Source organism: Chiloscyllium plagiosum, chromosome 18 (genome assembly GCF_004010195.1).
Source record: "Chiloscyllium plagiosum isolate BGI_BamShark_2017 chromosome 18, ASM401019v2, whole genome shotgun sequence".
Lineage (NCBI taxonomy): Eukaryota > Metazoa > Chordata > Chondrichthyes > Orectolobiformes > Hemiscylliidae > Chiloscyllium > Chiloscyllium plagiosum.
This window is the reverse complement of record NC_057727.1, coordinates 17,673,280-17,688,298: the sequence shown is the minus strand read 5'-3', so window position 1 is coordinate 17,688,298 and position 15,019 is coordinate 17,673,280. Positions and strand designations below refer to the sequence as shown.

The window sequence follows — 15,019 nt, the reverse complement described above, 5'->3', positions numbered from 1 at the left end:
CACTTTGCATTTGTTTGAAACTAAGTACATAGCCAGGACAAAAATCAAAGATATTTTAAAAACCAATTTTAATATGGGTCAGGAATTTAATGAAGCTCATATTATAATATCAGTTCTAAGAGTCCAAAGTTTGTCAATGAATATTTTAGTATTTGATCCAATTGCTGCTAGGATCTACAGTTCAAGTTTCAGTATTGATCAGAATCTCCAAACATCTATCTCATGCCAGCACTACACATCATGTGGGGCATTACCAAACTTCAACTTAGTTTGTTGGCTAGTTGAGGGAAATTGGCCTGTTAAATAATCCATTGAACTTCAAACATTCTGAAACATTAGGACTTCCTTCAGGTAAATACTTATGGTAGCACACATTCAGAGTGTGCATTACAAGTATTTAATTGTTTTCTCTTAAACTTAAGTGAGAAAAGTGTTTATTTCCATAATCATCTGATGGTTGTCTATGGACATGAAGAATTGGTTCATGATAGATAACCAGAAAATGTAAATAGCCCATTTAAATATAAAGCAAGGGCCTCTCTCAATAACAAAATTAACATTTCACTTTCTGACGTGGGGCAACTGGACTTGGAACATTAACTCTGCTTCTGTCTCCACAGATGATACTAGACCTGAGTTTCTTCAGCATTTTCTGTTTTTGTTTGTTTTGCATTTCATCTAATTAGAGTCTTAGCAGGTTAGCACGATACATACTGTTTCTCAGATTTAATTCTAAACAAACTGTATTTGACATTTTTCTTTTAATGGATGGAAAATCCCTTATTCATCTTTGCTCCTGGGCACTGCTGGAAAGCAATATGGTGAAAAACATATTGTTGAGATGGGTTGATGTGTGGCTAGCGTTTTACCTGAAGTCCAACTGAGTCACAATGACAGTGTTACTGAGTGCCAACCTAGGCCTGCAAGGTTAGAGAAGCTCCTGAATTTATGGATTTTAAAACACAATTCAAATTTAAAAACAGAATCTTCCAATATTCACAGAGACTTTCTCCATTCTTAAAAACAAACTCTTCTGCTGTAGTGAGAACTCAATTTACCCTGTTAATCCACGAAGGGGATTGAACTTGGGTTTGTTAGAATTATAAAGTTCCAAACATAAAGTGCATTGGGCTCTTTAACCTTGTGTGTACTTGTAGTTGTATTGATGTTAACAGATGGTCCCAGTGTTACTCTGACAGCGGGCTCTTCAGATCCATCAACCGAGACACATCATGGTAAGTGAATCACCATCATGGGAAATATCTGATTCACTAATTTGTAAATATTTCACAGACCAGAGGAGATAATGTCAGCAGAAGCGTTTTCCAGAAAGACTGCACTGCATTCTCCGGAAAGGTTTTGGAAGGAAAATAAGTGTCTTTGAGTAAATTGAGGAATTAAGGAAGCCATGAATGAAAACCTTCACAAAAATAGATGTCTACTTCTCTATATCTGATCCAGCTAAGACAGTAGGAAATATTAATTCCACTTACACCTCTAAATTTCTACATCTGATCCTGCTGAGAGAGTAGGAAATATTAATTCCACTTAACACCATATTGTGTGCTTATAAGTATCAATTGGGACAGGAAGTTAAAAGAGGTTTTTTTTCCCTGTGTAACTCTATGACTAATTAGCCCTTCTTGACATTTCAAACCTGCTAGTGTGCAATTTCATCAACTGACTAGAATTAAATCTGCAGTAAATAATGTAAAAATGTTCCAGAGGCTAAGGGTCATCTAGCTTTAAGAAAGTTCTAATTGTCCTGCAAGAAAATATCAAATATTTAAAAACAAAATGGAATAAACATCACTGATGTCCATATGTAATCTGATGAAGTTAACATCTCCTTCATCTCTGACGTTACAAGGAGCTGATGAGAATCCAGGGGCTCAACAGCAGCCACTCACATTCTCAGTACCTTGTCCGCCATTCAGCTGAAAGTGTTTCAGCCAATCAGCATTCTTAAATGAGTAACTACTGAAGATCCACCAAGACAAAGTAAAAATGTACAAATGGTCTAATAAAAGCCACACGTTTTCTGTCTAAAATAATTCTACTGAAAAAATTCGCTGAGTTAATCAAATAGTACTGGTTGGCAAGTCTGAATAATTCCCAGAGCAGCACAATTTTATACAACTGTTTAAACAACTCCTTGCTTCGTAGGAGCCCTAGAAGCTCAACTTCAAAGCTATCCATTTATCACAAAACATTCTGGCTCTCGCAGCAGAGGTTCATGAAGCATTTCAATTAAGTACAAAGTGAGGTTAATCCCATCACCATCTGGGTTTAAGATTTTAAAAAAAGCTAAGGTGTGATCTCGAGACAGTCACAGATCATTTTGTGACAGTCCATATTAATTAATCTGCAAACTCAACTGACACAGGCATCCAGATGCCAATGTGAATGGGGCTTGGTCCCAATACAAGACATAATTTGAGTAAATTCATTATATGTATATATATATATATATACACACACACACACACAACACAGCCTCAATATCAGGTCAAACCTGTGTGATATTTTTTGTGACACTTGGACCAATCCTCTTTCGATATCAGGGATGGTGTTCAAAGTATCAGCAACATTAAAACAGCTGTAATCTATAGGATGAGTTATCATAAAAAGAAAGAGAATGCAGGGTCAAACTCATCTGGATTTCAATATTTCAATTTATTGAGCCCGTTCTTAATTGAATTTTTTTATCGACCTAAAAATATCTTAATTGGAATTTTAAAATATTTAAAATATTTAGAAACCCTGTCTCAGGCTTTCAGCTGTCACAAAGATTTGACCTCGATGTGTATTCTATACCATCACTCTGTTTTGCAAGTAATTGGTTTCCAGGCATGGAATTTAAAATGCAAGCCGTGATCGAGTCTTATTGCTCCTGCATGTCACTTGCACTGTTTGCTTGCCCGTAGTATGCCCACCCCTCTCACCCGGAAGCAATAACCACATCACAGGGATCAGTTCACTGGCTCAACATTCTGAGGAATGGCAAAGTTTAAGAGCATTCAGAGGGGGCCCCAAGCACAAGGCTCTCGGGTAATCTGTGCTGAGAATGGAATGATTGTTACATTTAAAATAAAAACTGCTTCTGAGCCCAGGCTATGTCATGAATAACCGGTATGTTGATGGTCTCCATTTGCACTCAGACCCGGTTAGAGTAGTGGCAACTGTGAGAATGGTTGCTCAGCAAGTTTTGCTCCATTTGCACTTGAGAATGTGGCGAGGAGGGAAGAGGGCATTCATCACAGGGTGAACCTTGGAAATAAAAGCACACTGTTTCAGTCAGAAAATAGAACAGAATACAGAACAACCTCGACTATCCGAACGAGATGGGTGGGAAGTATTTTGTTCGGATAACTGATTGTCCGGATAACTGATAACATTTTTACAGGACCTTGAGATCTTGTTCAGATAATCCAAAATTTGGATAATTGATGTTCAGATAACCGAGGAGAAAGTGAGGACTGCATGATTTCTGATAAAGGGCTATGCCCTTGGATGCTGCCTGACCTGCTGTGCTTTTACAGCACCACACTCACGGTTCGGATAACTGAGGTTGTTCCGCATAACTAGAAGTAATCAGAAACAAACTATCCCAACTAAAATACAGCTTCTGTGTTCTGCAAGGACATTTGCTACATCAATAAAAATTTAAAATCAAATGTTGGTCCATAGTGCAAAATACATCTAGCCCCTGAGAAATTGAACTGCTGTTGTTGATTGCGTGTCCAGATAAACAGAGCTGGTATTACTAAATGAAAACTCTTCAAGGCTGAGTTGGCTACAAGAGAACCCACTTAGTGGCAGAAGTTTCAAACTTAGTAAAGATCTGGCTAGATTTGGTAATCCTATATCTGAAGCAGGCAGGTCCACAGTATTGCAAGGCATTGTTAATGCCTGACCAGCCGGTCTCATCACATCAGGTTGCCTGGCAACAATAACAGACCACTGCAGCTGAAATCCTTCTCACGCAGTTCCAGATGACTCAAGGAACCAAATCCTGACAAACTAGGGCTGAGCAAACAACAGTGAGCTTACCAGTGTTCCATGCTGCTGCAATTTTCGGCAGTTAAATTCAAATGGTGCATCAACATTTTTGACTTGATTTGATATATTATTGTTACATGTACCTAGGTATAGTGAAAAGTTTTGTTTGTGTGCAACACAGGCAGATCATGTCATACAAAGTGCATGGGGGTAACAGAAGAGAGGAATACTTGTTAAATACAAGTTTAATTCAGGACTTCTTTGAAAATATCATGGTTCAGGCAGTTTGGTTTCTGTTAAGCTTAAATGTAACATGGAGTTTTAGCTCTGTCCAGAACAATTGGATTTCACTTCATATATAGTGATGAAATTGAAGAGTCAATTCATATTGCCAGCACTTCCAGTGCTGGAGATAACTGGTGACACCGAACTAAAGCAGATTTTGGGCAATGTAAAGTTAAATAGCTTTGCATTTCTCTTTTTAAAGTTTGAGTATTCGCCCACCTGCCTTAAAATGAACAGTAGGATAGATTGCATTTCTATCTCAGGGTTGAACACTTTTATGGTCATTAATTATTGGAGGCCTTAGGAAAGTCTGAATATTGTTCTCCCTTCCATTTTTATGCTCAGAACTCCCTATATTCCACCAGCTGAAGGGACAAAGTGTAACTTGAATTTTGGGATATGTTCATAATCTATATTTCGTGACTCCTTCAAACTCTCCCTTGTTCCCATCGCTCATTAGGGATCTAATTTACATCCCCTCACCACGGCATAGCATGGCTGATCATCATTACCTGTTGAAACAATGATGTAGCCCATGCCAAATGAAGCTTAATGAAATGCAACATTATGCCGCATTGGACAGTTTCAAGAACCTTTGAAGAGAGGTCAAAAAATCCTCTGTTCTTTTAGCACTTTGCTGCCAGACATCTGAAATGGGCAAAAAAAACAGTATGGGATCTACGTAAGGTAAATCCAGCTCTAAGCTTCCTCAGGGTCTTATATAGGACAAAGCCTTAGCCTCTTAAAAGGTCACCAGTGCAGGAGTGAATGAGGGATCCACAACATTGCAAGCCCCCATTATCTCAGGTGGAGAGGTCAAGTCATTTTTGATACCGTATGAAGTGCAAGAAGGGTCAGAGTACTGCTTTACCCAATCCTGGGTCCTTTGCTCCAGGGATGGGGTATGGGGCATGTCTTTCTCCACAGAAGGTTGTAAAGCAATTTACCAAAGAGAATTCCCACACTAGAATGGGTCCTCACCATAATCAGTTAAAATGGGGCCGTTTCCCACCAGTTCTGCCTATTGCAACTATATTGGCACTGCCACCCAGTAGCACAACCAAATGTTCAGCATCATGAAAATAAAACAAAGAAGTGTCAAAGCTGGAACTCAAACAGAAACAAAACAGAACCTGCAAGAGAAGCTTAGAGGGTCTGGCAACATCAGTGGAGAGAAAGCAGAGTTAATGTTTTGAGCCCAGTGCCCCTTGAATGGACCCGAAATGTTGACTCTACTCTTCACAGATGCAGCAAGGCCTGCTGGACTTCTCCAGCAATTTTGCGCAGGAGCATGCTCAGACTCAAACTGGCCCTTATAAGACCAACTCTCCACTCAAAAAATATGGGGCGCACCTTCAAACATTCCCAAGGATATTGAAATTAAATCTGGAAAGGAGCTTTTCTTATAAAGGGAAGTCATTAACCAGCTTTTTCAATCTTACCCTGTTATGGTCTGGTGGTGGAATAATTAATCCTGCCTGATTTTAACACTCTCAGCATACCCTTAGCCCAGCAGCTCTGTGGCATACATCAGTAGGTATGCACACTGATGAAGGAGGCCAGCGGTCAGAATACAAAGACCATGATTTTCCAATGGCCAAGCATTCAGAGCCATTGGTTTCTTAGTAAATTCCTGGAAGATCCAATCTACAATAGGAAGAGGACATCAATAATAGAGGTGGATGAAGTTCATAGCCTTTACACTTCCCAATTTGCACCCACTGCCAAAAACATATTCAGGAAGCAGTGGAGAAGCTTAGTCCAACATCTTCACAAATCCTTACCATTTTTTGAATCTCCCCCTGGCACCAGCAGTGTCCCATGGCATGGACTGGTTGGTGTGTTCTGCACTGACCCCTCCTGACTGGTGCCCAACTGCAGTTTCCTCATGTGACGTATCACAGCTGTGGCATTAAAAGCTTGCTGTCGGAAGACATTCAAAATAATAAGGTGTTACAAATGATGATGGCGATCGAGGATAAGTGGACAAGTGATGGAAAGATAAAGAGGAAGACACAAACATGCTGAAAAACTATATATAGGAGGGCAATGAAGAATGTACACACCCCAATGAATAAGAAAGGATTCTGTTTCATTCCATGGGTTATCATACAATCTCTACAGCGTGAAAGCAGGCCAATCATTCCATCAAGTCCACACCAACCCTCCGAAGAGCATTCCACCCAGACCCAGCTACCTTATATCCCTGTAGCCCTGCATTTCCCATGGCCAATCCACCTAAGCTGCACATCTTTGGACTGAGAGAGGAAACCAAAATACCTGGACGAAACTAATGCAGACATGGGGAGAATGTGCAAACTCCACACAGACAGACAGTCGCCTGAGGCCGGAAGCAAACCTGGGTCCCTAGTGCTGTGAGGTAGCAGTCCTAACCACTGAGCCATGGAGCCTCCATGCCTCATTGTTTGCTGATGCTTCAACCTGAGCTGTTTCTCTCAGCAGTTTTTGTTAGTGCTTCTGTTCTCAGGTCAGGACAATGAGACAGGTCTCAAGAACATGAACTTGTACCATTCACATTATTCTGAACCACACACCAGCTATCACCAGAGAGAATGGATGCATAAAGATGCAACTCAACCTTTAATTAGGTAACTTTATTAAGCTCAGCAATTCAGTGATTCGAAGGGTGACCAGCCTCCTCCTGTGCTATACTCACTCAATGATAAACAGACTTCTTTTCATCAATCACTCCACAAAAAAATGAGTCTGAGGACAAAGACTCCATTCCCTGTCCCTAATATACCTTCCTGAAAATCTCCCTATTCTTATCAGACTTAAGCGTTCCTTCATGTGGCTGGAGAGTTGTAGTTGAGTCAAAGCTTATATTCTCCTTGTCTACTACAAAACACATGCCCTGTCATGCAGAAGATAGATTTCCTGTCAGATTTCTTGTTTTTTTGAAATAGTGGATCCAAATTGCACAACTAGAGAGGAAATAAAACATGTTCCATTTAGGTTATTCATTAAATTGAAGACCTGGAGATATCATTTGTGTTGCTAAACAGATAGCCTGAACGATTAGTAGCATTACCCCCAAGCTGAAAAGATAGGAGTAAATCTGTATTAGATACAGATAGAACACTGAACAATTTAATAAGATACTGATAAAATTCTAAACAACACTGCTGTCAAGTACCTACCTTCCATTTACTTTTTGCAAAATTCTTTTTGATTTGGGCACTGACAGACTCATGGATGTTCTTATCTAATGCAGTATCACCAGCAATCCTGCAGGATCAAAGAAAAGGTCAGTATAAGAAAATGGACAAATGGAAACTGCTATTGTATGTGATAAATGAGCTCAATTGGTATTATCCAATATAATTATACAACAGGACACACAAATACAAGGTCAAGATGGAAAATGCTCCATCTGGATCATTGTCATCTGGGTCCATGCACAGGACTTGTTTCGGCTTTTTTTTTAAAAATCTCCAACCCGCTACAATATTAATTAATCATTTTACGTTAATTCAGGAACTCCCTGCACCAACATTCCCTGTGTTTTTTTTCTCCTGGTGCACTCTGTTTGTGAACCTTTCATCAGCACAGACAATGAATACGATTCAGTTCAAACCTTACCATGGATGCTGCAAGGCTTGGTCACAGGTATAGCGCTTGTTTGGGTCTTTTTCCATCAAATGTTGAATAAAATCTTTCGCTGAATTGAAAATAATTTTAAAAAAACAGTAGTTATAAGATAGCTGGAGCTTTTCATGATTGGCATCCCAGCTAAATATTCCCATGAACAACTAAGCTCACAATGTGATATGAGGCTTTTGACAATCAACAGATTTCAGTCATTGCTGTCAGGGGAGATGGTGACTGAAGGATTTTCACAGGAAACAAGGGAAAGATAGGTGGATGAGTCCCTGCAGGTTACGCATTTTTAATCGCTCAATAACTGTGAAGAACCAGTTTTGAGGAAGGGTCATTGGACTTGAAATATTAACTCTGATTTCTCTCCACGGACACTGACAGACCTGTTGAGTTTCTTCAGCAATTTATATTTCTGTTTGTTTCAGATCTCCAGCCTCTTCAATTCTTTGTTTTTAAATGACTATATCCAGAACCTGTTGGTGTCATTACCATAAATCACACAAACATACACACTAAAAGAATAGGCCATTCAGCCCCTCTAACCTGTGCTGCCATTCAATAAGACCATGACAAATTCCACATTCATACTTACCCCCAATAACCTTTGACTCCCCTGCCCAACAAGAATCTATCAGCTTTGCCTTCAAAGTATTTAATGACGCATCCTCCAGCATCTTCTGAGGCAGAGGGTTGTAAAGCTGTACAATCTTCTGAGAGAAAAAAATTCCCTTCTTCTCTGACCTGACAGAATGCCCACTAAGATTAAAACAGTCCCCCCTCGTTTTGGGCTAAGGAAATAGGAGAACAGGAAACACACTTTCTGCCTCTACCTCGTCATGACCATTCAGGATCTTATAAAATTCAATCGAGTCACTCCTTGCACCTCGAAACTGCAGGGAAACAAGCCCATCTGTTTCACCCATGCTCATATGACAATCTACTTATACTAGGTGTCAGTCTGAACAGCCTATAGTCCATTAAACATGGAGGCCAAAACTGCACACAGCATATGAGATGTGTTCTCACTAATGCCCTGTATAACTGAAGCATAATATCCTTACTCTTACTCTAATTCCTTTCCTAATAAAGAACAGTATCCCATTAGTCTTGATTATGTGCTGCACCAGAATAGTAACATTTTGTTACCAGACTCTGACCCACATTTTCCATATTAACACTTTCTTCCTTTATCTTATCTCTAATTTTTGTTATACTTCATCCTTCCACATTCGTCCCCATGCTCCCACTATTTAGTTTAAAATACCATCTAATTCTCTAGTTATACGATTTACAACACAGGTTGCAGCATGGTCAGGGTGTATACCATCTCCACTTTCCCCAATGGCTCGGACTAGAGGAACCTTCTCTGGCACCAGTCTTTCAACTACGTATTTATTTCTATAATTCAATGAGCCCTTTGTCAATTTGCACAAACACAGGTAATAATCCAGAGGTAAAAACTTTAGAGCTTCTGTTTTTTAATTTCATGCCTAGTGCCTCACACTATGCAGAACCTCCCTCCTTATTCTGTTGATGCGGTTGTGTCTACATGGATCCGATCCCTCCCACTGCGTTCCTTGCAGCCCTGAGCAGATGTCTTGAACTCTGGCAGTGGATAGGAGACATAGCTGTACAGACTCTCACTCTTTGTTGCAGAGAACAGCAACATAGCAACAAATAGCACAAGGAATCCATGGGGAGATAACAGCTAGACATTGACATATCAGATCCAGATGGTCTGTATCGCAGGAAATACAGCTTGGGAAAACACACAAGCCTTAATTACTCAAAAAAAAACTTTGGAGAGAGGAATTATATAAAAGAGATGTACCGTGACAATTTGAATACTCTTTGTTCAATAAAGAGGAGTAAGCCAACAATTATAGGTGAATGCGTTACTTGAGTTGAATATCAATTGGGTGAGCTCATAATTAATAGCATGAAATAAACAAAACACTAATTAGTGTGGTCAGCACGGTTTTCTAATTGTCAGGCCATGTATAATTGATTTTGTTACATATCATGAATGTGCATAGTTATTTGCAGAGCGTTAGATAAAGTTCTGCAAAAGAATACTTGTTTCCAAAATTAAAGCCTGACTATTAAAGGGAACATAGCTGTAGCTGAGTGATTCAAAGGCAGAAAACAAGGGACACAGGGAAGTGGATAGTTTTCCAGCCCACTTGCTACAGGCATTACGTTGTGAAGGACCTGTGCTGGATCTCCTTTCTTTTAGGTGAATTGACCTCCCTGTTCATGTAGACACAGACACAGGACGAGTGGTGGTGGTCAGAGTGGGAAGGATGCACAGTGGGCTGAAGGGAAACAGTCCAGAGACTGTGGAGAGAGATGTCAGAGAATTGTGAACTGGGGAAAAGAATGGTGAAAGGCAATATACCACAGGAATAAAATCAAGAGAGGTATACTGCTGCAGCGTTTTAGTTTCAAAAGGTAGGAGTGTAGGAAACAAAGTTGTTGAAAAGGCAACAAAAATTCTAGACTTCATATGGGGCCTGGAATACTGAAACAAAGGAAGTGGTGTTGAATTTGTGTCTGATATTTCCAGCAACGGCACCTTCTTATTTCTGATATTGGTTAGGCCACAGTCAGAAGAGAAAGCTATTTATAATACACCACAAAAGGAAGAATCTTAGGTGAGATAGTGAAGATTTAAGAATGATACCAGGAACAAGAAGTCACGATGATAAATTGAGACTTTTCAGCACTGAAATAGAGAGGAGATCAAGCCTACAACTCTGTGAAACATTTTTCTAAGTGTCTTATTAAAGTAGTCCGGGAGCTAACATGGAGAAATACAATTGCTAGTCGATAAACACCATCGGTTCCTCTCACACTGATCATGATGGTATGTCACAGGCAGACATCTGCGAGTGCAAGTTGTTTATTGCCTTGCTTGTAAATTCAGTCCAAGACCCTCCACTGAGTGCACGACAGTAGCTGGATGTGTTCAGGATGATGTAGCGAGCAGAACCTACCTGAGTCTGAAATATCATCCCAATATGGAGAATCAAATTCATATTCGGCCTTTAGAATCTGCTCAAAGAGCTTTGCATCATTTTCATCGTAAAATGGAGGATAACCACACAACCTGAAGATGATGAGAGGGAGAAAGCAAAAGTCAATGGGCAATCTTCAGTAAACCCTTATTGTTTTGAGCAGTAGCAACTTAAAATTAAATATTACAACTTTGACCAGCCTTCCCACTCATTGCAGCAAAATATATTAAGGTTGATGAATGTAGAATTCAATTCTTTTTTTGGTGTTCAAGCTATGCAGCAGAGGTAAGTTTCAGGGAGTCCTTGCTTAACATTGTCCTGTTCAGTATTGCTTCACTTTAAAGTTGTTGTTGCTATTGGGGTCTGAAAGAAGCTGGAGTACTACAAGATTTGGTTAAAAACTGTTTGCTGAATTATTGGTCCCAGCTGTGATATTTCGAGGGACCCACCGCCTCTGTCTGACTGGTCGCCAGTCCTTCTGCCAGCCTTCTGATTTGTAGTCTTTCCATGTACTGCCTGAGCTTTACCTTGGGCACCCGCTTACCCAACAGACCACAACCTAACTGTTGCAGCCTGAGTGCCACTCAACACCCTGTCTGCCATCCAATGCCACCCCAATGTCCCCAGGACCTGCCCAGACATGACAGTACACCAGTCACAGTGTCCTCCTCTCTTACCCAGAGGGCAGCAGACGGGACTGAACGATTCCAGGAAACCCTCAATCTGCGTCAGGCTTGGGAGGCCTCACCAGTTCCCCTGCACTATCCCACCGGTGCAAGCACCCTGCAGCCCTGGTCAGCAGCCCAGAGAGAGAGGGAGAAAACACCAAGCCTAGCCGTTACCCACACCTTGCTGATTGCAGCCAGCAGAGGGGGTGGCCCCAGAAAGTTGGAGCTGAAGAGGACCCTGTGGGTGGTGGTAGCTGGAATAATGAACTCACTAAACAAAGGCATAATCAATGTCCACCTCAGAAGGTCCACAACAGGCGATTCATGTGCAAATTCATTTTATTTTAACAGTTATTTAACAATAAGAATTTAAGTTACTGCATGTCATCTTCCATCAGGGTCCAGTAGAATGTGTTAATGCTTTTTTTCCTGCAAAGGAAGGGCCTGTGGAACCTAACTCCCATCTTAATATTGATTCCCAGTCACGTAAAGCCACCTCACTTAAAGTTGGAATTTTCCAGAACGAAAATACAACTTTAAGTGAGAATTTCCAGGCCTACTCCACCTGTGCCACAATCCCCGAAAACATTCCCATCGGTATCAGGTTCTCATTCCAGGCAGATCTTTTAGTAATCTCTCTCTTGGTGAGATGAACAATTTGGAGCTAAGAGCTGAAAAATGTGTGTTGCTGGAAAAGTGCAGCAGGTCAGGCAGCATCCAAGGAGCAGGAGAATCGACGTTTCGGGCATAAGCCCGACCTGACCTGCTGCCCGACCTGCTGCGCTTTTCCAGCAACACATTTTCAGCTCTGATCTCCAGTATTTGCAGTCCTCACTTTCTTCCAATTTGGAGCTAAACCCGTTGCAGTTTTATTTTTCTAAATGGGAACACAGAGCTTCTGAATCAACTTGGTAACTGTCCCTGACCCGTTCCTCCCTCATCCCCAACAGCTTCCCCTGTGACATGTTCCCATGACAGTGCATATTGGCATGTTGACATAAGGCAACATATCTCAAAACCACAGACAATCAGTACTCACTTTAACAAGATGCCAGGTAGCTCCAGAGATTTTCGACAGTCTGCAGCAGCAGTGGTAGATGTTACATGTTTTATACTTAGTTCCCAGTGAGCATTATCCCATCCCTACATAGGTCAGGGACAGTATAGGAACAGCACACCATTTTTCAATTAGGCCCTTTACTGCCTTCTGAATTTAACACAGTTCAAAAATTTCAGAATGTCATCTGTGGCCCCCATTTTGTTTCCTATTTTTTGTACAGTTCAGTGCAAACTGTTTTTGCTCTCAGGTGCTAACTGTCAGACGCTAGTCTGCCATTCACATCTCCAGTTCACACAGCATCTTGTTTCTTTGCTTGTTCCATTTCTAATCCTTTTGGCCCTGCACCATAAACTCTTTTATTCAGTCTCTCCAGGCCTCCCCACAATCTCAGGCCTTACCTTTTGTACTATTCTGAAGCACAAAGGGACTTAGGAGTCCTAATGCAGGATTCTCGTAAGGTTAACAGGCAGATTCAGTTGACAGTTAGGAAGACAAACACAATGTTAGCACTATATAGGAGCAGGGATCTACTGCTGAGTCTGTATAAGGTTCTGGTCAGAACACATTTGGATTATTGTGAGTAGCTTTGGGCCCTGTATCGAACAAAGGCCTTGGAGGGAATCCAGAGGAGGTTTTGGATGTTCCCGGGGATGAAGGGCTTGTCATATGAAAGCATGAGGGTTTTGGGTCTGTACTCGATGGAATTCGAAAGGATAAGGGTGGTCTGACTGAAACTTACAGAATACTGAGAGGCGTGGATAGACTTGACATGGAGACTTAACAAGACGTTTCCACTGACAGGAAAGACTAGAACCTGAGGGCATAGCCTCAGAGTGAAGGGCAACGCTTTAGATCTGAGATGAGGAGGAATTTCTTTCTCCCAGAGGGTAGTTAATCAGTGAACTTATTGCCACAGAAAGTTATGGAGATGAACTCATTAAATGCATTGAAAACAGGTAGGTTTGCGATTTTTGAGAAGATTTGTAGCTCAGGTTGAGGTTCAGGTTGTCAGTTTGCTCGCTGAGCTGGTAGGTTTATTAATAGGTTCTTGATTAGTAAGGTGATCAAGAGTTACGACGAGAAGGCAGGAGATTAGGAGAACATATCAAAACATATCATTCCATGATCAAATGGCAGAGCTGACTTGATGGGCCAAATGGCCTAATTCTGCTCCTATATCTTATGGTCTTATTCCTGCATCCTTTAACTCACTTAAAACCTGTGACATTTCTAACCTTCCCCAGTTCAGATGAAAGGTTACAGGCTTTCAGATGTTGCCAGACTGCTGAATATTCCCAGCAACCTTTGTTTTTTACGTAAGGTTTTGAAAAACTTTTAAGATGGAAGTAATGAGAATTTGCAGTCTCTGAAGGTCACAAGAATGTGATATTCTCTTCCTTAGAAGCCAGGGGCCAAGTCAATTAAGGCCGTTAGATTTTTTTGATAGACAAAAAGGTCAAGGATTATGGGAGACCGAGGGAGAGTGGAATGAAACCACACCAGATCAACCATGATCTTATTGAATTGTGAATCAGACTTGAGGCACTGAATGGCCTACTCTTACCTTTAAATCCCATGTTCCTGGTTCTAGCATTCATAGCATTTTGCTTTTGGGATCAACCTTATTCATTTCAATAGGACCTTCCAGCCATCAGATCCAAATCAATCATCCCAGTAATTTCGAGTGGATTTGACACATGGTTAAAGTCATTCAAAGAAAATTCAAATCCTAGTCTCTGCTGGATTAGTTTATTTCAAATCACAGATTTGAATTGAGAGATTCATTTGATCCTTTTCAAAATTGGATTCAGATGAAAATAACTTACAAAATATAAGAGATGACTCCTATGGACCAGCAGTCAACTGCTTTACTGTAAGGTTTCTGTGCCAAAACCTCTGGAGCTGTGGGAAAAATCAGAAAATTATGGATTAGCAATCAGGTAACACAGCCCTCCCCTGACAGGCAGAACAGATAACACACAGTCCTCCTCTGACAGACAACAGGCAGAACAAGTAACACTGCCCCCTTCTGGCAGAGGACAGGCTGAATAGGTAACACTGTCCTTCTCTGCCAGACAACAAGCAGAACGGAGCCCTGGTGTAAAAGGGCATATTGGTAGTGTTCCTAACTCTAGGTTAGGAGGCCTCAGTTCAAATCCCACCCACTTCAGAGGTGTGCTACTGCATCCTGGAGTAGGCTGGTTAAAAAATATCTTCACTAACCGTAATCTAAATCTGAGCCCATTCCTTATTCAAACAACTCGCCCATCTCCATTACTGCTCAGTCTGTTTTTCAGTGTATGTCTTTCATTCACAGTGACTTATATCTTAATGTAAATCCCTGAGCATTTGCAAATAAACCCTGA

The 15,019-nt window shown here is 40.9% G+C and overlaps 1 protein-coding gene across 1 annotated transcript in view; it reads right to left on the bottom strand.

The window, feature by feature from the left end:
- Positions 1–2,046: 2,046 nt before the first annotated feature.
- LOC122559247 (calcium/calmodulin-dependent protein kinase type 1-like) overlaps positions 2,047–15,019 on the bottom strand; it is a 172,542-nt gene continuing 159,569 nt past the window's right edge. The window contains exons 6-11 of the mRNA XM_043708629.1: positions 14,480–14,555; positions 10,905–11,017; positions 7,891–7,969; positions 7,449–7,536; positions 6,072–6,210; positions 2,047–3,270 (exon numbers count right to left, since the gene is read on the bottom strand). Coding sequence (XP_043564564.1) covers positions 3,158–3,270; positions 6,072–6,210; positions 7,449–7,536; positions 7,891–7,969; positions 10,905–11,017; positions 14,480–14,555 — 608 coding nt within the window. The 3' untranslated portion in view covers positions 2,047–3,157. The remainder of the gene's footprint in view (positions 3,271–6,071; positions 6,211–7,448; positions 7,537–7,890; positions 7,970–10,904; positions 11,018–14,479; positions 14,556–15,019) is intronic.